This window comes from Solanum verrucosum, unplaced genomic scaffold (genome assembly GCF_900185275.1).
Source record: "Solanum verrucosum unplaced genomic scaffold, falcon-dt-bn FXZP01000268.1, whole genome shotgun sequence".
Taxonomy (NCBI): Eukaryota; Viridiplantae; Streptophyta; class Magnoliopsida; order Solanales; family Solanaceae; genus Solanum; species Solanum verrucosum.
The window spans coordinates 3,357,028-3,380,282 of NW_026019957.1; the positions used below are offsets into that span (position 1 = coordinate 3,357,028).

At 30.0% G+C, this 23,255-nt stretch overlaps 4 protein-coding genes, 1 long non-coding RNA gene and 1 pseudogene across 5 annotated transcripts; 1 reads left to right on the forward strand and 5 right to left on the reverse strand.

The window, feature by feature from the left end:
- Nucleotides 1-1,854: 1,854 nt before the first annotated feature.
- Nucleotides 1,855-3,670, reverse strand: LOC125814586 (UDP-glycosyltransferase 74G1-like). Its single transcript, XM_049494050.1, has 2 exons — nt 2,985-3,670; nt 1,855-2,723 (listed from the first exon to the last, which is right to left on the reverse strand). Exons 1-2 carry the CDS (start codon nt 3,624-3,626, stop codon nt 1,983-1,985), a joined length of 1,383 nt encoding a protein of 460 aa, XP_049350007.1. The 5' UTR covers nt 3,627-3,670; the 3' UTR covers nt 1,855-1,982.
- LOC125814589 (uncharacterized) lies at nt 2,997-21,526 on the forward strand. Its single transcript, XR_007442127.1, has 3 exons — nt 2,997-3,103; nt 12,580-12,645; nt 21,435-21,526. It is a non-coding gene; the product is annotated as an uncharacterized LOC125814589 (long non-coding RNA).
- Nucleotides 6,568-8,240, reverse strand: LOC125814583 (UDP-glycosyltransferase 74G1-like). Its single transcript, XM_049494048.1, is given in 2 exon segments — nt 6,568-7,296; nt 7,596-8,240. Coding segments are annotated over 2 exon segments (1,374 nt in total).
- Nucleotides 11,315-13,105, reverse strand: LOC125814588 (UDP-glycosyltransferase 74G1-like). Its single transcript, XM_049494051.1, has 2 exons — nt 12,461-13,105; nt 11,315-12,060 (listed from the first exon to the last, which is right to left on the reverse strand). The coding sequence occupies exons 1-2, from the start codon at nt 13,103-13,105 to the stop codon at nt 11,320-11,322; spliced, it is 1,386 nt and encodes a 461-aa protein (XP_049350008.1). The 3' UTR covers nt 11,315-11,319.
- Nucleotides 15,748-17,294, reverse strand: LOC125814584 (UDP-glycosyltransferase 74G1-like). The gene is made up of 2 exons (XM_049494049.1): nt 16,653-17,294; nt 15,748-16,481 (listed from the first exon to the last, which is right to left on the reverse strand). The coding sequence occupies exons 1-2, from the start codon at nt 17,292-17,294 to the stop codon at nt 15,753-15,755; spliced, it is 1,371 nt and encodes a 456-aa protein (XP_049350006.1). The 3' UTR covers nt 15,748-15,752.
- LOC125814585 (UDP-glycosyltransferase 74G1-like) lies at nt 20,206-21,890 on the reverse strand (annotated as a pseudogene).
- Nucleotides 21,891-23,255: the final 1,365 nt, after the last annotated feature.

Consider the following 23,255-nt stretch of genomic DNA (forward strand, 5'->3'; position numbering starts at 1 on the left):
TGTGGGATGATGAAGATGAAGTGTGTTATAGGGTGATGATGATATTATTAATGCAGAATGTCATAAGTAGAAGAAATCGTTTCCCCTACTTTCTCTAAGGAACTCATTTTTAAGGAATTTGTTTTCTTAGATAGTTTCTTTTTCAAAATTACTTGATCAATTGAACATGTGTATGGGGACGGTATCATGATTCCGTAAGGGAATTCATTCAAACTCTCTTAATCTGAAAATAATATTCTATATATATAAGGTCAAAATTATTTTTTATGTATATATAATAAGTATTGATGCTCCTTAACTTTTTTGTGTGTATACCTTTTTATATTTTGAATTTGTCAAAGTGAAAATCTGGATCCGACCATTTATAAGTATTGATTGCTTAAATTTGTTGTGCATTACATTTTTTTTTTGGCGTTCGTTCATGATTAATCACTTTTTAAAGTCTAAAAATGTTTAAAAAATTCTTGTCAAAGTCCTATAAATATTATGTACTTCAATACATGTTCTAGTCCTATACATAACATTTTAACAAAAATACAAAAACTAATCAAATCGTATGAATATAAAAAAAGAAACATAGATGATATGACGATTTTAAAAAGTCTAATTTTACTTATGCCAAATAAAATAAGAGTAAAATATAAATATAACCTAAATTTTACATTAGCTAGTTTCTAATGTAGTGTGCTCAATGTAAATTTTACTCATAATGTATTGAAGAAGACTTCTCGAAGTTCAAAGGAGATACTTTATTGTTTTAATTTGTTCAAAAGGAGTGAATCTTTTGCTTTTAATAATTCATTAATTTAGTTGTGCATCCAAACTAATACTTGGGAGCAAGTTTTATAGTCTCTTTGACCAAATTCATTTTTAGAAGGCCAAAAATGCCCATTCAAAACTATTAGACCTACATTCATATACTATATATATACAATATATCTAGAACAAATTACATCTAATTTTTCACCTCTTGTATACCGAGATACATGTATCTCGAAGTATCTATATTCTAGATGCAGCAAAATCTGGTAAGATTAGTAACAATACAAATTAGAGTGTATCTAAGTTCTAAGCTCCTAAACTAGTGAAATTTCTTCAAGTTTCCGTTAAAAATACCCTTCAATTAGCTAAATAATTTAAAAATACATTTCTTACTAACGTTTACTCCAAAACAAGATAAATGCTCCAATTTTGACCATGAACTATTGGGAAATGGGACAATTTTATATTGTACAAATGGTATAAAAAAATTTCTTTTTAATTTGTTTTTCTGATTTTAACTTGATATAAAGTTTTTTTTTTTAAAAAAAAACTTTTGAATCTTGTGGTTTTAAACTAAAGATATGTTAAACGTAGCAAAATGTCTTTTAATTTTGTAGTCTTAAACATGTCATGTGAAAAGTTAGAATTAAAGAGTTTTTAAGAAAGGAAAGAAACATTCATTTTAAAATAGATCAAAAAGAAAAAATAAGACAAATAAATTAAAACAAAGAGAATACTATTTTTATATCAGAATACAAAATTTATATTTGTATATTATATAGTATATATACCATGAATACTGCTAATACTTGTATGTTAAATAATACTCACAGAATATCACTGATATTGTATACTAGTGAAGAGCTGGATCCAACATATCTATAATTTATCTTGCATCAAGTAACATTAGTGCCTAATTCTGATGATCTAATCCAGAATCATTTGTTCATCTTAATTAATTCATAAATTTGAAATTTAAATTAACAGACTTTTAGTTAATTATATTCAAAAGTTCATTAAAAGTGAGATGACAAATAAAGATTCAATCATCTAGCAAATAAGTTAGGAATGACTCATTGACCATGACAATTTGTTTGTTACTTTCCACAAGAAATGAATTAATAAAATAATAGAAAGAGGAGAAAATAAAAGGAGAGTCAAGTCAAACTTTGCTACTTTAATTAGAAAAAGAAATTGCAAAATACAAATCAACTTCTTAATTATTTTTTATGACTCTTACATTTAACCAACTTGGAAACAAATTCTTCAATATTTTTATCTGAACTTCCTCCTTCATCCACAGCATTTCTAGCCATTTCCTTCCATTTATTTGCATTTTCCCTAATTAATTTTCCTTTCTCTTCTTCCATCACTAATTTTATACATTCTTCAATAACTTCTCTTCTAACTATCCCTTTTTCATCTTGTTTGGCTCTAACACCTATTTCCCAAACATCCTTCACAAATTTTGCATTTGTTGGTTGATCTGTCCATTGTGGCATTGCCACCATTGGCACTCCCAAACTAATTGCTTCCAAAATCGAATTCCACCCACAGTGCGTCAGAAAACATCCTATTGATTCATGTTCCAACACTTGTAATTGTGGACACCATGACACCACTAAGCCTTTTTCAATTGTTAATTCCTCTAAAAAGTTGTTGGGAAGTTTGGATTCTTCAGTAGACCTAACAACCCACAAGAAGTTGTTGTTGCTATTCTTCAAACCCCATGCCAATTCTTCCATTTGATCACCTTCTAATTTGGCTAAACTTCCAAATGATACATACACCACTGAGCTAATTGGTTGATGGTTTAACCAATTTAGGCATTCATTTGTCATTGGTTTGAAGATACTAAGGCCATACTCTTTGTCATCATGTAGTTTTTTGTCTAAATAGATTGACGGTATTGTTGGTCCAATTGTCTTGATTGGATAAATCTTGGACATCCAATCAATAACCTACATGTCAAACAATAAAAACAGAATAAGATTTCATGTAACTATATGAATATTTTGTACAATAACTTAGGTGACTAGAAAATGAAGTCTGAGGTATTATGTGATTTAATTCCTTCAATGTTTTCTCTACTGTCAGTGGTCGAGTCAGGATTTTCACTAACAAGATTCAAAATATGAAGAAGTAAACATATGAAGAAGTAGAGAAGATTCAACATCTACTATATATACATAAAAAAAAAAATACTCCAAAGAATATGTTACCTCTTTCTCCAACTCATAGAAGCTATTGATTAGGACCCAATCCACTTTGTCAAGATTTGAGAATTGATTGACCAACATTTCAAGTATTCTTTCTGCTTCAGGATTAATAACAAAAGTAGGTACATCTGATGTCTCAATTGTACTTGAAAATCCAGGAATTAATATTTCTTCATCATTTTGAGTAGGTGGAAGTTTTATTACCCCTTTATGTACATGGTAATAAATATTATCCACTGCACAATTTTGTGTGAAAAATGCAGCACTAATTAATCCAAAATTCTTTGCTACTTCAACAGCCCAAGGGAGGAATGGATCATATACTATGCAATTTACAGGGCAACCACTATTTGCCAATTTTTGAATAAGTTGAGAAAGAGTATCCGAGCCAACTTCTTTGAATCGTGTAACATAGGCCACGAAAGATCCTGCTTGATCGCGACCACCATCATCATAGCCATCAGATATGGCCTCGATTGACATAGAAGTTGGCAATTCTTTCATGTTTTTCAAAAAGGATTTTGTGAGTGCTATAGTAATTTTAACACGTTTGGATTGTAAACGTTTGGAGAATTGGAGCATTGGGTTGATATGACTTTGGACTGGATATGACAAAATCAAACAGTGAGCCTGGTGAGTAATCATCTCTTGCTACTTCTCAATTAATGGCTGAAGGAAAAATCAATCAAGAAGAAAGATGACTTTATGATATAACAACTTAAGCTAAATAATTATCTGAAAAATCAATCAAGAAGAAAGATGACTTAAGTACAATGTAGAAATCATTTTCTTTCTTCTTAAAATCTTATGCAACTTCTCAATTGAAGGAATGACAATTTATGGATGGGAAAATCTTGTGGTTCTTATAGTTAGTCGATAGAGTTGAAGTGTACAATTTGGATCAATATGCCTTACAAAGTGTGTTGGCTTCTTCCTATTGTATATTCCAACTTTTTATTGCCAACATGTGCAATGACATAAGGCAATTATTGGGTACAATGTACTAGTGACATCTAAATTTACCAATACTAGTTATAGGAGCTCGTGACAGCATGAACTCAATATATGTTATTTTTTTGTCTTAATTTATGTCATGCAGAGAAATTTGAGGGTAATTTCTTTAGATAGTCACTCTTGTTTGAGAATTTGTCCTATAATATCACTTTTGTTTTTTTAAGGATTAGAATAGCACCTAACTATTTCTATTTTCCTCAAAATATACTCCTCTCCTAATGAAATGTCATGAAATAACTTTATTTTAACGATAAAAGTAAAATCAACTAATAAATAAAAGTTGAGAGATATTTTTATCCTTTTCCCAATATTAAATGGAAAAATAGGTCAATGTCTCAACTTAAAAGTCTATATCTTTAATGGGGAAATACAGGTCACTATGTAAATATTGTTTTTTTTGTGTGTCCAAGTACAACAGAGAAAAAGTACATAAAATAAGCAGCAAGATACTTCCAAAAACACATTTAAACTATTTATTTTTTGAGTTTCATAGCTAAATTGTTGTGAGTATGAGAAATACAGTTTAAAATTTACTTAGTAGTTTGACAAACACAATATAGATATGAGACTAATTAAACAAAAGATAATTTAAGTATATTTTTAACTCAAGTTTTAAAGAACAAGAACTAAAAAATATCAAAAATACTCTTTGCCATACAAGTAGGCATGTTGACGAAAACATGCATACTTGTAAACTCTTCTATAAAAGTAGTAACAATATATTGTCGATACCAACTTTTATTGCTCAGAACTTAGTGATTGATTCCTTTTTTTCAGTTATGGGTAGGACAGAGGTTGACAATGACTTTACTCTAAGTGAAAAAGTCATCGTTCATCAGACAATACTGTTGGGTTATGGCTCATGTTCCAGCCATAGGCCCATGACCTAATTCTATTTTTTTTTCTTTTTTTTCTATCCTATTTGGAAAAGATGGAATTTTAATCTTATTTGAAAAATGATTGGAATTTTGGTCCTATTTGAAGTTGGTTTTGATTTTAGAAGAAAAACACCAATTCGTTATCTAGAAATTATCATTTGAGAGAATTATTCAATTGTTCATTACTATTTGCACAAAAGAGAGATTTTTGAGAGAATTTTCAACAAGAAAGAAGAGAGAAGAAAATGATTATTTTTCTGTAGTCTTTTTCTCCGACTCGCAACCTTTAAATCATATTTCCTAATTTGTTAATCGTTTGATCAGACTAAAACTTTTAATGAGTGTTCCTAACATCTTGGTCTTTGGTTTGGAATGGTGTCTATCAGATTCAGTGGTCAACATAGTCCAATTTCAAGTCCCGAACAACAAACGAGTTTAGGTGTATTCTTTCTATTTACTTTTGTTGGTGTATCTATTGCTTTTGTGTTTCACAATTGTTGTGTAGCCATTTAGGAGAATATTTTTAACCCTCCTATTGAATAGTGAAACAATTTGGATCTCGACGATTCCTTGATTATTATCTTCGATTTGAAGGATTTTTCCACATAAAATTTGGTGTTTTTGACTCCCAGTTCTTTAGTTATTGTTTGTGTATAACTCATGCTCAGATTTATAGTTCTTTCAGTTTCTCATATAATTGTTCATCTCAGTCCTTACCCTGCATATCAATATATTCCATATATTGACTCTACTTTGCGATACATTGTTTTATGATGTAGATTTTAGCATCTTGATTCAGATTTGCGAGAAGACGTTCCACTAAGTTCCTCTACTTTTAGCATTGTAGGGAGTCCTCATTGCATTCAGAGGACTTCCGTTATGAGTGACTATATTTTTTTCACTTCAGTTGTGTTAGTTTTTCAAGCAGTCTGAGGTCTTGTCCCGACAAATCGTTTTATTCAGTTTAGAGGCTTTTAGATATTTGTATTCAATTGTAATAGACTTATTCTTGAACTTTATTTCAATTATGCTTTCAATTTATAGCTTCTGCTTCAGTTTTCATATGCTATGCTTAGATATGATATGTCAAGGATTAGCTTGGGATCACTTGTGGTTTCATGTACCATGTCTCGGCTGTGATGTAGACTCGGATCGTGATAATATATAATGCCAAAGCCTGATCCTCTCATGGAACCATATCGCATACCTGATTCTCTTACGGAACCCAAATCAAATTTCAGTGTCATACCAGGCATGGTATCCGAGTCAATCGTAAAGGCCTTATATTATGGACTCTTTTATGTCTTGACTACAAGTATACATGAGTCAAATCTCAACAAAATACCCCATCCTTTCCCGGATAGCCCTAGACCTCACCTAGCCCAGATTTCATCTAAGACTGGTCTAGCCAAGAATTTCAAATTACTATCCAAAAAACTTTTCTGGCCCAATTTCTTTCCCTATGGACCTATTCATAACGATTGGGTTAGATTGTTGAGCATGTATAATGTATTATAACCTCGAATAAGTTAGTAAGTTAATGTGATATTTGAATTAGTGAAGCAATTTTGTATAATTAAAATAATAATCATGGAATATAAGTCAAACTTTGCTACTTTAATTTAAAAAAAAAAGAAATTGCAAAATGCAAATCAACTTATTAATTATTTTTTATGACTTATTTAATTTCATACTTAAGAAATAGTCACCAACTTGGAAACAAATTCTTCAATATTTTTATCTGAACTTCCTCCTTCATCCATAGCATTTCTAGCCATTTCCTTCCATTTATTTGCATTTTCCCTAATTAATTTTCCTTTCTCTTCTTCCATTACTAATTTTATGTATTCTTCAATAATTTCTCTTCTAACTATCCCCTTTTCATCTTGTTTGGCTCTAACACCTATTTCCCAAACATCCTTCACAAGTTTTGCATTTGTTGGTTGATCTGTCCATTGTGGTATTGTCACCATTGGCACTCCCAAACTAATTGCTTCCAAAGTCGAATTCCACCCACAATGTGTCAGAAAACACCCTATTGATTCATGTTCCAACACTTGTAATTGTGGACACCATGACACCACTAGTCCTTTTTCAATTGTTAATTCCTCTAAAAAGTTCTTGGGAAGTTTGGATTCTTCAGTGGACCTAACAACCCACAAGAAGTTCTTATTGCTATTCCTCAAACCCCATGCCAATTCTTCCATTTGCTCAGCTTCTACTATGGCTAAACTTCCAAATGATACATACAACACTGAGCTAATTGGTTGAAGATTTAACCAATGTAGGCATTCATTAGTCATTGATTTGAAGATACTAAGACCATACTCTTTGTCATCATGTAGTCTCTTGTCTAAGTACATTGATGGTATTGTTGGTCCAATTGTCTTTATTGGATATATGTTGGACATCCAATCAATTACCTACATGACAAACAATACAAGCAAAATAAGATATATCTTAAATCTCTTGATATTTTTTAATACTCCTTTCTAACATGTATTCAAAGTTTCTTTGAGAACATTTATTAAAAAAAGAATTAACCTAAATAGTCGTTAGACACCCTTTTAAGAAAAACATTCAATATATAGTCATAATCATAAATTCTTGCTACCACGAATACTATAACAACCTTAATGAACATATGATTTTGTCAGTTCATTTTTTATATAAATGGTTGAAAAAACCGAAGAAGCACCAAAACGAAAAAAAAAATTGTTACCTCTTTCTCCAACTCATAGAAGCTGTTGATTAGAATCCAATCAACTTTATCAAGATTTGAGAATTGATTGACCAACACTTGAAGTATTCTTTCTCCTTCAGGATTAATAACAAAAGTAGGTACATCTGATGCCTCAATTGGACATCAAAATCCAGGAATTAATATTTTTTCAGCATTTTGAGTAGGTGGAAGTTTTATTACCCCTTTATGTACATGGTAATAAATATTATCCACAGTACAATTTTGTGTGAAAAATGCAGCACTAATTAATCCAAATTTTTTTGCCACTTCAACAACCCAAGGGAGAAATGGATCATATACTATGCAATTTACCGGACATCCACTATTTTCCAATTTTTTTATTAGCTGAGACAGAGTATCTGAGCCAACTTCTTTGAATCGCGTTAGGTAGGCTTCGTAAGTTTTTGCTTGGTCGATGCCACCATCATCGTAGCCATCAGATATGGCCTCGATTGACACAGAAGTTGATAATTCATTCATGTTTTTCAAGAAGGATTTTGTAGCTGCTATAGTGATTTCAACACGTTTGGATTGTAAACGTTTGGAGAATTGGAGCATTGGGTTAATATGACCTTGAAATGGATAGGGTAAAATCAAGCAATGAGCTTTGTGACTAGTACTCATCTTTTGCAATTTCTCAATTGGTCACTCAAGTATTATCTGAAAAAGTTATTTTATTCGTTGAAGGATGGGAAAATCCTATGGCGAAATGTGGTTTTTATACTATAAATTATAATTTTTTATATTAATTTCTAGAAAAAAAAATATATAATAGAAATTAATCAAAATATATGTAATTTGACTCTCTCGAGAAACAATTATGATAAGTAATTCAAAATGTGTCTATTAGTACTTATGAATATGGTCCATATTGCCAAATTATTTTTGAAATACAAACAATTTATTGTGTGGTGTTAAATTCTCGAAAAATTGTTCCAGCTCGAGACATATTTTGGATGCATTGAAAAATATTTTATAGTAAATAAGATGATTTTTTTTTATAATTATCTTAAAAGTATTTGTATTTCATTTAGAGAAATACTATGAGATATAGTAAGGGGTGGGGGCGACTCTACAAATCTAAAAGAAAATAGTAACCTTAGATCAGGTGATTTTTTTAAAGCAATAATAGGTTTGTAGATATTATTATAAAAAATAGTGTTGAGAAAAAAATATAAACTTTATTTTTTTGGTTGGGGGGAATGACATTATCAAGTGAAACGTCGCTTGTAGAAGAATTTGTTTTTCCTACATTGGAAGCTTATTTTATTCATTTTTAATGACCTAGTTTTTTTAGAGAATTATTTTTAAAAATATTTGACCAGATGAACATGATAAAATTGAAAAATATTTTTTACAAATAATTGCCCCAATCGAATCATACCGTATTCAGGGGAAAAACTAGAGTTCTGTAAAGGGGTTCATTCAAACTCTCTTAATTTGGAAAATTACATTACATATATAAGGTCAGAATTATTTTTTATATGTTTATATTGTAAATATTGATGCTCCTTGATTACTTTGTATGTTTACCTATTTGTATTTTGAACTCTCTAAGTGAAAATCTGGATCTAGCCCTTGATCGAATCAAACTGATTTTATGTTTCTTGTAATAAAATCTTAAGTTTCTATATAAATATATAATTGTAGCCCTTGATCTAGACATTTAAGGTCTACATTTGACTTGGCGCATCTATTAAAAAATATTTATTGATATAGTGAGTATCATTTTATCCTTATTAATTGATATGATTCAAAATATTACACTCATTACATTTTTTAAAAATATGAACACGGTGTTAATAAATTGAGGGTATAATAGGAAAAAATAAATTGTCATTTCTTGATTTGTCAAAAATGACAAGTAAAAAGGAAAATCAAATTAGAAAATATTTGACAAATAAATAGGATCGAATGTAATAGTATTTACTTTTTATATAATATTTTAATATAACAATTGCTTATTTTTATTATGTTTTGGGTAAAACAAAATTTATTTTCGTTAGACAACTAGTTTAAAAATACCCTTCAATTAACTTAATAATTCATAAATACTTTTCTTACTAATGATTGCTCCAAAACAAGAGAAATGAGCCAATTTTGATCATGAATTATTTGAAAGGGGACGATTTTATATTGAACAAATGATATACTATTTCTGTCATTTCAATTTATTTATTTTTTATTTTGACTTGACACAAAATTTAAGATTTTCTTTTTTAATCTTGTGATTTCAGATTAATTAAAGATACATAGAATGTATCAAAATGTCAGTTAATCTTGTGGTTTTAAACACGTCACATGGAAAGTTAGAATTAAAAATTTTCCAAGAAAGGAAAGAAATATTCTTTTTGAGACGTATTTAAAAAATAAATAAGAAAAACAAATTGAAACAAAGGAAGTACTATTTTTATATCAATATACTAAATATTTTATTTGTTTATTAACTAATATACCATGAATACTGTGATTACTTGTATCTTTAATAGTATTCACAAAATATCAGTGGTATTGTTGAATCATGATTTACTGCAATTATAATCCCAAAAAATAGTGAGAATAGCTAAATATTTTTTTATTTTGTTCTTAATCTATATAAGAACAATATTATATTATTGAAACTTGGATACCAAGAATATAATATAGGTAGGTCAATTTTGAAATATTTTATATATTTTTTTATTGGAGTGGAGTGACTATAAGAGAATCAAATTACTGGAGTTGAAGGATGGATATGATGGATTGGCATTGGATTAGCTTTTGGAAAAACTATCTAATTACGTAAATACTTTCTCTCTCTACCTTAAAATATTTAAATATCGTTTCACTAAGAATAATTTCATATCAAATTTTAAGTCGGATACATCTAGATAAATATATTTTTCTACTAAATACACTCTAAACACACAGATAAATAGGGGGAGAGACTAGCGAGAGTGTCAGTGTATCTCAACTACATGCAAATTACACTAGATACACGTAGCTGGAATATATACCAGATACATTCTGAAATACAAATACATAGGGAGCAAGGTGAGTGAGAGAGAGGAAGGCAAGTGATAGAGGGAGAGAGTGATAGAGGCAAGCAAGAGAGGAGGGAGGTAAGTGAGATATATAGGAGAGCAATGAGTGAGAGAGTCGGTGTATCCCATACACATGAATTCACTTATATACAATATATCTAAAATAAATATGAAAATAAAAATAAAAATACAGATCCATCTGTGGGATTCTACTGAAAATGTTGTCGTTATAAATATGAAAAACATATCATCTAGCCATACAATAATTTATTCTTTTGTTTACTTCTAAAAATATTGATATCACTTCCGAAAAATTGAGGAAAAATTAATTAGCTCCACGCAATGAAGAGCTGGATCCAACACATATATATCTATAGTTTATCTTGCATTAAGTAGCTATAGTGCCTAATTCTGATATCTAATCCAGAATCATTTGCTCATCTTAATTAATTTATAAATTTGAAATTTAAATTAACAAAGTTTTAGCTAATTATATTCAAAAGTTCATTAAAAGTAAGATAACAAATAAGTAGGGAGTGACTCATTGACCATGACAACTAGTCACTTTCCACATAAGAAGATTCAAGTCAAACTTTGCTACTTTGATGAGAAAAATAAATTGCAAAAGACAAACCAACTTCTTAATTATTTTTATGGCTCTTAATTAACTTCTTAATTACTTAGGATTTAGTAACCAACTTGGAAACAAATTCTTCAATATTTTTATCTGAACTTCCTCCTTCATCCACATCATTTCTAGCCATTTCCTTCCATTTCTTTGCATTTTCCCTAATTAATTTTCCTTTCTCTTCTTCCATCACTAATTTAATGCATTCTTCAATAACTTCTCTTCTAACTATCCCTTTTTCATTTTGTTTGGCTCTAACACCTATTTCCCAAACATCTTTCACAAGCTTTGCATTTGTTGGTTGATCTGCCCATTGTGGCATTGTCACCATTGGCACTCCCAAACTAATTGCTTCCAAAATCGAGTTCCTGCCACAGTGCGTCAGAAAACATCCCGTTGATTCATGTTCCAACACTTGTAATTGTGGACACCATGGCACCACTAAGCCTTTATTATTGCCACTTGTCAACTTTAGTTCCTCTAAAAAGTTGTTGGGAAGTTTGGATTCTTCAGTGGACCTAACTACCCACAAGAAGTTGTTGTTGCTATTCTTCAAACCCCATGCCAATTCTTCCATTTGCTCAGCTTCTAAGTTGGTTATACTTCCAAATGATGCATACACCACTGAGTTAATTGGTTGATGATTTAACCAATGTAGGCATTCATTTGTCATTGGCTTGAAGACACTAATGCCATACTCTTTGTCATCATGTAGCCTCTTGTCTAAGTACATTGATGGTATTGTTGGTCCAATTGTCTTTATTGGATATATCTTGGACATCCAATCAATTACCTACAAGCAAAATAAGATATATCTTGAATCTCTTGAAATTTTTTTTTAATACTTCCTTGTAACATGTATTAAAAGTTTCTTTGAGAACATTTATTAAAAAAAGAATTAACCTAAATAGTCGTCAGACATCCCTTTAAGAAAGACATTCAATATATAGTCATAATCATAAGATTTAGTGAATTAGTCGAAATGGAACAGACAAAGAAAAACATAGGTTAGATATGTTGTACACTTAATTCCAACCAAAATGAGACCAAAAAAAATTCTTGCTACTACGAAAACTATAACAACCTTAATGAACATATGATTTTGTAAGTTCATTTTTATATAACTTCGATTAAACATCTATATAAATGGTTAAAAAGACAGAAGAAACACCAAAACGACAAAAATATGTTACCTGTTTCTCCAACTCATAGAAGCTGTTGATTAGGACCCAATCCACTTTGTCAAGATTTGAAAATTGATTTACCATCACTTGAAGTATTCTTTCTGCTTCAGGACTAATAACAAAAGTAGGTACATCTGAACTCTCAATTGTACATGATAATCCAGGAATTAATATTTCTTCATCATTTTTAGTAGGTGTAAGTTTTATTACCCCTTTATGTACATGGTAATAAATATTATCCACTGCACAATTTTGTGTGAAAAATGCAGCACTAATTAATCCAAAATTCTTTGCCACTTCAACAGCCCAAGGAAGGAATGGATCATATACTATGCAATTTACAGGACATCCACTATTTGCTAATTTTTGAATAAGCTGAGACAGAGTATCCGAACCAACTTCTTTGAATCGCGTTATGTAGGCAACGAACGTTCCTGCTTGGTGTAAACCACCATCATCGTAGCCATCAGATATGGCCTCGATTGATATTGAAGTTGGCAATTCTTTCATGTTTTTCAAAAAGGATTTTGTGAGTGCTATAGTGATTTTAACACGTTTGGATTGTAAACGTTTGGAGAATTGGAGCATTGGGTTGATATGACCTTGGCCTTGAAATGGCAAGATCAAGCAATGAGCTTTGTGACTAGTACTCATCTTTTGCAATTTCTCAATTGGTCACTCAAGTATTTTCTCTTTATTCATTGAAGGATGGGAAAATCATGTAGTGAAATGTGGTTTTTATATTATAAGTTATAATTTTTTTTATATTAATTTCATGAAAAAAAATATATAGTAGAAATTAATCAAAATTTATGTAATTTGACTCTCTCGAGAAACAATTATGATAAGTAATTCAAAATGTGTCTATTAGTACATATGAATATGGTCCATGTTGCCAAACTATTTTTGTAGTAGGGGTCATTTTCTTTTTCTTTGAAATACAATCAATCTATTGTGTGGTGTGAAATTATCGAAAAATTGTTCCAGCTCGAGACATATTTTGGATGCCTTGGAAAATATTTTATAGTAAATAAGTGGATTTTTTAAAAAATAATAATAATTTGTGTTTGATATGTAAGTAAAAATAATTATCTTAAAAAGTATTTGTATTTCATTTAGAGAAATACTATGAGATATAGTAAGGGGTAGGGACGACTCTACAAATCTAAAAGAAAATAGTAGCCTTAGACCAGGGGACTTTTTTAAAGCAATAATAGGTTTATAGATATTATTATAAAATAATATTGAGTTTATTTGCAAAAAGAATATATAAACTTTGTTATATAAGAGGAAAAATTTATTAAACTTTTAACAAATCTTGAGAAGTAGGGGTATGAGATGTGGGGATGGGGTGTTTTTTTTTTTTTTGCGGGGGAGGGGGGATAACATTATCGATGTGGACCGTCACTTGTAGAAAAAATTGTTTTTCCTACTTTCATTAGGAAGCTTATTTTATTCATTTTTAATGAACTTGTTTTTTTAGAGAATTATTTTTAAAAATATTGGGATAAGAGTCTGAAATAGGGGTGCGCATCGGTCGGTTCGGTTCGGTTTTAGGTGTTATTGGTTCGGTTTATCGGTTTTCGGTTTGTAAATAATTCAAACCGATAACCAAACCAATAACATATTTCTTATCGGTTTTTGGTTAATCGGTTTATGGTACTTAACGGTTCGGTTTTCGGTTTAACCAATAAGAAAATACCATATGATTTTTCCAACATTTGACATGAAAGTAATAATCATAAAAGTAACAATCATTTTTCTTGCAAGTTTAGACACTAGACACATTCAAAGGAAAAAGTGTGAAAGTAACAATCGTTTAACCATTAACAAAAAGTGTGAAAGTAACAATCGTTTAATCATTAACAATAAGACTAGTAAATTTAGTATAGTCTTATTGGGTTATCGGTTTAACCATTAACAAAAATTATAAAATCGGAAACCGAACCAATAACCCAATAAAAATTTTTGCAAAACCGTTTAAAAACCGTTAGCCCAATAACCCAATATCAATAAACCAATAGTGTTTTTTTCGGTTCGGTTTATTGGTTAAATCGGTTTTTGCACACCCCTAGTCTGAAAAATACCTCAACTTTGGTCGGATTTGCTGTTGCGATACTAAATTTTCATGAGGACCTATTACTTCCCTAGACTATTTAATACCGTATTTTAAACATATATATTTGCCCACGTGGACATAGAAAATAATGCAAAATTATAAATAGTAATGTGTCCACGTGGGCACATATATACCCTTAAAATATACTATTAAATAGTTCAGGGGGTAAAAAAATACGGTATTAAATAGTCTAGGGAGATAATAGGTCCTCATGAAAGTTTAGTATTGTAACCGTAAATACGACCAAAGTTAGGGTATTTTTCAGACCCTTATCCCAAAAATATTTGACCAGATGAACATGATAAAATTGAAAAATATTTTTTACAAATAATTACCCCAATCGAATCATACCGTATTCAGGGGCAAAAATAGAGTTCCGTAAAGGGGTTCATTCAAACTCTCTTAATTTTAAAAATTACATTACATATATAAGGTCAAAATTATTTTCTATGTTTATATTGTAAATATTGATGCTCCTTGATTACTTTGTATGTTTACCTATTTATATTTTGAACTCACTAAGTGAAAATCTGGATCTGGCCATTGATCGTATCAAATTGATTTTATGTTTCTTATAATAAAATTGTATGTTTCTATATAAATATAAAATTGTATCGAATAACTAGATAAATTTATGTTTTTATAAAAATAAATCTAAAAAAGTATCATATCATACGAATAAATTTATGTGTCAAAAATTTATTTTATACATATATTAAGTTTAAAAATAATAAAATATCAGAAAAATTTCTTATGTTGGGAGTGATGAAAACGATTATGAGTGTTATACTACTTTTGAATACATTTCTATTCTTTATCTTTATTCATGTTTTCTTTTAAATTTTGATTATGTTTAGAATATTTTGTCAAAATCCTACAGAAATATACTTGGTAGCATGTTCTAAATTTTATTTGTGATTCTTACAAGACATTTTAACAAACAAAAGAGACAACCAAAAGCTAATTGAAATTTGAAATTTAAATTAACAAAGTTTTAACTAATTATATTCAAAAGTTCTTTAAAAGTGAGATGACAAATAAAGCATAACAAATAAGTTGGGAGTAACAAACTTGTCACTTTCCACAAAAGACGATTCAAGTCAAACTTTGCTACTTTGATGAGAAAAAGAAATTACAAAATACAAATCAACTGCTTAATTATTTTTTATGGTTCTTAATTACTTAGGATATAGTAACCAACTTGGAAACAAATTCTTCAATATTTTTATCTGAACTTCCTTCTTCATCCACAACATTTCTAGCCAATTCTTTCCATTTCTTTGCATTTTCCCTAATTAATTTTCCTTTCTCTTCTTCCATCACTAATTTTATACATTCTTCTATAGCTTCTTTTCTAACTATTCCCTTTTCATCTTGTTTGGCTCTAACACCTATTTCCCAAACATCCTTCACAAATTTTGCATTTGTTGGTTGATCTGTCCATTGTGGCATTGCCACCATTGGCACTCCCAAACTAATTGCTTCTAGAGTCGAATTCCACCCACAGTGTGTCAGAAAACACCCTATTGATTCATGTTCCAACACTTGTAATTGTGGACACCATGACACCACTAGTCCTTTTTCAATTGTTAATTCCTCTATAAAGTTCTTGGGAAGTTTGGATTCTTCAGTGGACTTAACAACCCACAAGAAGTTGTTGTTGCTATTCTTCAAACCCCATGCCAATTCTTCCATTTGCTCAGCTTCTAATTTGGCTAAACTTCCAAATGATACATACACCACTGAGTTAATTGGTTGATGATTTAACCAATTTAGGCATTCATTTGTCATTGGCTTGAAGATACTAAGACCATACTCTTTGTCATCATGTAGTCTCTTGTCTAAGTACATTGATGGTATTGTTGGTCCAATTGTCTTGATTGGATATATCTTGGACATCCAATCAATTACCTATATGACAAACAATAAAAACAAAATAAGATGTATCTTGAATCTCTTGATTATTTTTTTTTAAAGAGATGATTTTGTCAGTTCATTTTTTATAACAACCTTAATGAACAAATGATTTTGTCAGTTCATTTTTTGTATAACTTCGATTAAACATCTATATAAATATGTTACCTCTTTCTCCAACTCATAGAAGCTGTTGATTAGAACCCAATCAACTTTGTCAAGATTTGAGAATTGATTTACCATCATTTCAATTATTCTTTCTGCTTCAGGACTAAAAACAAAAGAAGGTACATCTGATGCCTCAATTGGACATGAAAATCCAGGAATTATGATTTCTTTATCATTTCGAGTAGGTGGAAATTTTATTACCACTTTATGTACATGATAATAAATGTTATCCACTGCACAATTTTGTGTGAAAAATGCAGCACTAACTAATTCAAAATTCTTTGCTACTTCAACAGCCCAAGGAAGGAATGGATCATATACTATGCAGTTTACAGGGCATCCACAATTTTCTAACTTTTGAATAAGCTGAGACAGAGTATCCGAACCAACTTCTTTGAATCTTGTAACATAGGCCACAAAAGATCCTGCTTGATCGCGACCACCATCATCATAGCCATCGGATATGGCCTCGATTGACACTGAAGTTGGCAATTCTTTCATGTTTTTCAAAAAGAATTTTGTGAGTGCTATAGTGATTTTAACACGTTTGGATTGTAAACGTTTGGCGAATTGAAGCATTGGGTTGATATGACCTTGAAATGGATATGGCAACATCAAGCAATGAGCTTTGTGTGTAGTCATTTCTTTTGAAACTTCACAATTGATGGCTGCAAAAATGTAATCATAGGTTAAAAATACGAACTATATCATAAGTATCACATTTGAAAATTGAAATAAAAAGGAAAAATTGCCTCTCTAAGATAATAACAATTAGTCAAGTGACTATCTGAAACATCAAATCTAGTCTAAAGTCGTACCTGACTAATAGAATTGTTTCAATAGTTTGTAGAAAATCGTTTTCGTTCTTCTTAAGTACTTCACCAGAGGAAGAAGAGGAGAGTTTTTGAGGATGGGAAAATCGTGTAGTGAAAATGCTCTTCTTATAGTTAGTGATCGAGTTTACATACTTGTTTGGTTTGAGGGATAAGGAATAACTAATTTCGAAATTAATTTTACAATGAGTTATTCTATGTTTGGTTAGGAAAACTAATTTCGAAATTATTAATTTCATAATAACTCGTTTCTAACCAAACGAGATTGCCAACATGTGCAGTGACATAAGCAGGTCATATCATCCAAAATGATGTCTAAAATAACGATTATTATATCATTAATTGGTCATCTATGCATGTGTAGTCTATTTATTTGGAAGATGCCTTTTGTAATCCTTTTTGTAGACATTTAATTTTAATTACTGAATTTAAATCATAAAATATTTGGATTGCATCTTAAATTCAAACGATCGTATTATTCCCAATAAAAATTACGGACTGATATAACTGAATTTATGTAAAAGGGTTAAAAATGCTCTTAAACTATGTGAAATTAAATAAAAATATTTTTAGTTAATAATTTGATCTAAAATGCTCTTATTGTCAATAGTTTAATCCAAAAATATTCTTATTATTACTTAATTAACGAATTACTTATCATCCGTCTACCTCCCTCTCTCTCGCTTCCCCCAACATATATCAAATAATATTGGAAAAAGGGTCTGAAAAATACTCTAACTTTGGCCGAAATTATTGTTAAGATACCAAACTTTATGGAGGACCTTTTATCCCCTAAACTATTTAATAGTGTATTTTAAAGGTATATATGTGTCAATGTGGACACATTACTATTTATAATGATGCAATATTTATGTTGTCCACGTGGGCATATATATATACATTTAAAATACACTATTAAAAAGTGCATGGGGTAAAAGGTCTTTTCCAAAGTTCGGTATTGTTATAGCGTTTCAGTCAAAGTTCGGATATATTTCAAACTTTTTTCCCAATAATATTAGGGCCTAATTTAGATGATCTAATTAAGAATAATTTACTCATTTTAATTAATTCATAAATGAGGAGACGAGCAGCGAGGTGGTGTTGGTATCTAGCCGGAGAGGAGAGAGACAAAGGGAAGAGAAGAAGAGTCGGTGGTCAAAATATGTATTTGATTAGCATTACAATAAAAATAACTTTTAACCACAATAAATAGACACATTAATAAAGAATGCTAAAGTCTTTACCGGCGTTAGTTAAGTGTCATTAAATCCAGTGTCGCTAAAGGCTTTAGAGACATATACAACGATTGCTAATTGCCGTTAATTAATTGCCGCTAAAAATTATTTTTGATGTAGTGTAGTGCATTTGATAAAATATATATATGTATTTGACAAAATATACACATATATCTAATCAGTGACGGATCCAAAATTTTAATATCATGGTTCTCACATTTTGGGAGCCAACAATTCAGCTTCAGAACCAAAGCAAATATCACGACTTATTGCTTGTGGGTGCTCAACTGTTCAATATATTAGTTTTACATATTTTCTGTTTAATTTCACATGTTACGCGTCGAGATTAATGGATGCTTGAGCACTCAAAACCTACAACATAGATCCGACCCTATATCTAATATAAATGTTTATGTATCTTATAAAGTGTACATACATGTATTTGAGTTAATATTATACGTATCTATGAGAAAATAATTTCTGACACTAGAAAAAAATGAAAAGAAATTTAGAAAAGAATTGGAGAAGAAATTCAGGGAAGAAACAATGGAAAGATTTCTGATGCCAAATGAATGGGAAGAATATTGAGTTTATTGGATTTTTTTTGGGATCAAAGATATGGGAAATACTCTACCGTCGTTATAAGCATAATTATTTTGCTTCAAAATTGATGTGTTTCGGTTATACATAATTAGATGTATCTGCTTAGTATGTATCAGAGATACTCTGAATGCGTCAGATACATATATCTAGGAATCGAAATATGACACAAATTACAATATCAAAAGCTCACATGAAGACAAGTAATTAATCCTAAACTAGTGAAATTTGTGTTGTTTGCTATTTAAAAAATAGCAAGAGGACAATACTAGGAAGATTCAGGTCAAACTTTGGTACTTCAATAAGAAAAATAAATTACAAAATACAAATTTATTTCTTAATTACTTTTTTATGGCTCTTAATTAACTTCTTAATTACTTAGGATATACTAACCAACTTGGAGACAAATTCTTCAATATTTGTATCTGAACTTCCTCCTTCATCCACAACATTTCTAGCCAATTCTTTCTATTTCTTTGCATTTTCCCTAATTAATTTTCCTTTCTCTTCTTCCATCACTAGTTTTATATATTCATTCTTCTATAACTTCTCTTCTAACTATCCCTTTTCATCATGTTTGGCTCTAACATGCACCTATTTCCCAAACATCTTTCACAAGTTTTGCATTTGTTTGTTGAAATAAATTTAATGTATCTGAAATAAATTACATCTAATTTTGACTTTATGTATTCGAGATATATATATATATATATATATATATATATATATATATATATTTGGATGTGACAGATACATGTATTTGAGAATTGAAATATGACACGAATAGTAATTTCATAAATTCACGGGAAAAATACATGATTAAACCCTAATTATTGCAAAACACAAATCAACTTATTAATTATTTCTTATGACTCTTATTTAATTTCATACTTAGGATATAGTAACCAACTTGGAAACAAATTCTTCAATATTTTTATCTGAACTTCCTCCTTCATCCACAGCATTTCTAGCCATTTCCTTCCATTTCTTTGCATTTTCCCTAATCAATTTTCCTTTCTCTTCTTCCATCACTAATTTTATACATTCTTCAATAACTTCTCTTCTAACTATCCCTTTTTCATCTTGTTTGGCTCTAACACCTATTTCCCAAACATCCTTCACAAATTTTGCATTTGTTGGTTGATCTGTCCATTGTGGCATTGCCACCATTGGCACTCCCAAACTAATTGCTTCCAGAATCGAATTCCACCCACAGTGCGTCAGAAAACATCCTATTGATTCATGTTCCAACACTTGTAATTGTGGACACCATGGCACCACTAGTCCTTTTTCACTTGTTAATTCCTCTAAAAAGTCCTTGGGAAGTTTGGATTCTTCAGTAGACCTAACAACCCACAAGAAGTTGTTGTTGCTGTTCTTCAAACCCCATGCCAATTCTTCCATTTGCTCAGCTTCTACTATGGCAAAACTTCCAAATGATACATACAACACTGAGCTAATTGGTTGATGATTTAACCAATTTAGGCATTCATTTGTCATTGGCTTGAAGATACTAAGACCATACTCTTTGTCATCATGTGGTCTCTTGTCTAAGTACATTGATGGTATTGTTGGTCCAATTGTCTTTATTGGATAAAGTTTGGACATCCAATCAATTATCTACATGACAAACAATACAAAGCAAAATAAGATGTATCTTGAATTATTTTTTTCTAATACTCCTTTCTAACATGTATTAAAAGTTTCTTTTAGAACATCTATTTTAAAAAGAAATAGTCGTCACACACCCCCTTTAAGAAAGACATTCAATATATAGTCATAATCATAAAATCTTGCTACTAATGAAAACTATAACAACCTTATGAACATATGATTTTGTCAGTTCATTTTTTATGTAACTTCGATTAAACATCTATATAAAAGGTTAAAAAGACCGAAGAAGCACCAAAACGACCAAAAATATGTTACCTCTTTCTCCAACTCATAGAAGCTGTTGATTAGGACCCAATCCACTTTGTCAAGATTTGAAAATTGATTTACCATCACTTCAAGTATTTTTGGTCCTTCAATTTTCATAACATAATTAGGTACATCTGATGCCTCAATTGGACATGAAAATCCAGGAATTAATATTTTTTCATCATTTTGAGTAGGTGGAAGTTTTATTAGCCCTTTATGTACATGGTAATAAATATTATCCACTGCACAATTTTGTGTGAAAAATGCAGCACTTACTAATCCAAATTTTCTTGCCACTTCAACAACCCAAGAGAGAAATGGATCATATACTATGCAATTTACAGGGCATTCACTATTTGCTAATTTTGAATAAGCTGAGACAGGGTATCCGAACCAACTTCTTTGAATCGTGTAACATAGGCCACGAAAGATCCTGCTTGATCGCGACCACCATCATCATAGCCATCGGATATGGCCTCGATTGACACTGAAGTTGTTATTTCTTTCATGTTTTTCAACAAGTATTTTGTGGTTGCTATAGTGATTTTAACACGTTTGGATTGTAAACGTTTGGAGAATTGGAGCATTGGGTTGATATGACCTTGAAATGGATATGGCAACATCAAGCAATGAGCTTTCTGTGTAGTCATTTCTTTTGCAACTTCACAATTGATGAAGAAGAAAGTTTTGAGGATGGGAAAATAGTGTAGTGAAAATGCTGATCTTATAGTTTTAGTTCATTTGGTTCGTTTCATCGTTTGGTATTAGAGATAAGGGATAATTAATTGAGGAATACTTTTAGGATGAATTTATTATTGGGTTATACTGTTAATCATGTAGTTAAATTGTAGTATTAAATTTTAATCTCTTGTAAAGACGGTTTATTTCATTTTTCTATACATAATAAAGTTTTTATTCGAATAGATCATTGTGTTAATATGTGTGTCCTTTATTTATATAGGAGATGATTTTTTGTGTATAGAGTTATTTAAACTCATGCACGAGAGATTAAAATTATCGGTTGTTATAAATTATAAATTAATGTTCACAATTAAAGAAGAAGTGGGATAAACATCTTGATGATTGTAGCACAAGATTAAATAATTTGATCATAATTATGGGGTGGACATATTCCAACTTCTTGTGCTAGTATATAATATATGTATTGAACAGGCCAAGTAGAGATGTTCGTTTGTGCTCTAGATATTTATAAACCACTTCTCTAGTTCAATACATGTACTTATACTCTTAATCTAGATATAATTATTATAATCTTTGTAGTTTGATTTATAATTTTACTCTATTAAAAGGTGAGTATTTCTAATAGATTGGAGAATGACAAATCACATTAGTGAAATACAATTAGTTGGTAGAATCATATCTCAGATTTGAAATAGAAGGCACCCCTTTATGATTACTTATAAGTTTTCACGTGAAAACCATGCAGGTGGATTTTATATCCATCATGTGAAATACGCTAAGTATATAATAAAGAATTAATTAGTTAATCAATAAAGTAAATTTACAAAAGAATTGATTTGATTGATTGGTGGTTCGGTAATTCTAACATGAGGAATTAAATTAGATATTTGGTGGATTTCAAAATTAAATCGAGGAATGCAATTACAGATTTTTAGTGAAATAATTTATTATTTATTGTGATATGATGATGATAATTCATTTATTTGTGAATCAATATCATAATTGGAAGCCTCATATAATAAATTTGAGGTTCATACTATGCCTGATTAATTAATCAAAATTTGAAAAAGAAAGAAAAGATCTTGGAAGAAGTAATTTATACTGATCTTCTACAAGAAATGAATTATTTGCTCTTAAATAATTGATATTATTATTTTGAGAAGCAAAAACGCTTTTGTTGATTTCTTAAAGAAGTAAAATATTCTTAAGAGAAAAGAACAAAAATGTTGGCTTTTAATTGTTATTGATTGTCCTTTATGACAATTGATGGTTCCTAATGGCCAAGAGTGTTTTGAAAACTTTTCTTTTCCCCT

Bases quoted from the DNA above. Each gene is read 5' to 3' on its own strand.
- LOC125814586 (XM_049494050.1), bottom strand. From the start codon at position 3,626: ATGATTACTCACCAGGCTCACTGTTTGATTTTGTCATATCCAGTCCAA. The intron at 2,724-2,984 runs GTAACATATTCT...TTTGACATGTAG, and splicing joins TCTATGAGTTGGAGAAAGAG to GTTATTGATTGGATGTCCAA.
- LOC125814584 (XM_049494049.1), bottom strand. From the start codon at position 17,294: ATGACTACACACAAAGCTCATTGCTTGATGTTGCCATATCCATTTCAA. The intron at 16,482-16,652 runs GTAACATATTTA...TTTGTCATATAG, and splicing joins TCTATGAGTTGGAGAAAGAG to GTAATTGATTGGATGTCCAA.
- LOC125814588 (XM_049494051.1), bottom strand. From the start codon at position 13,105: ATGAGTACTAGTCACAAAGCTCATTGCTTGATCTTGCCATTTCAAGGC. The intron at 12,061-12,460 runs GTAACATATTTT...TTTTGCTTGTAG, and splicing joins TCTATGAGTTGGAGAAACAG to GTAATTGATTGGATGTCCAA.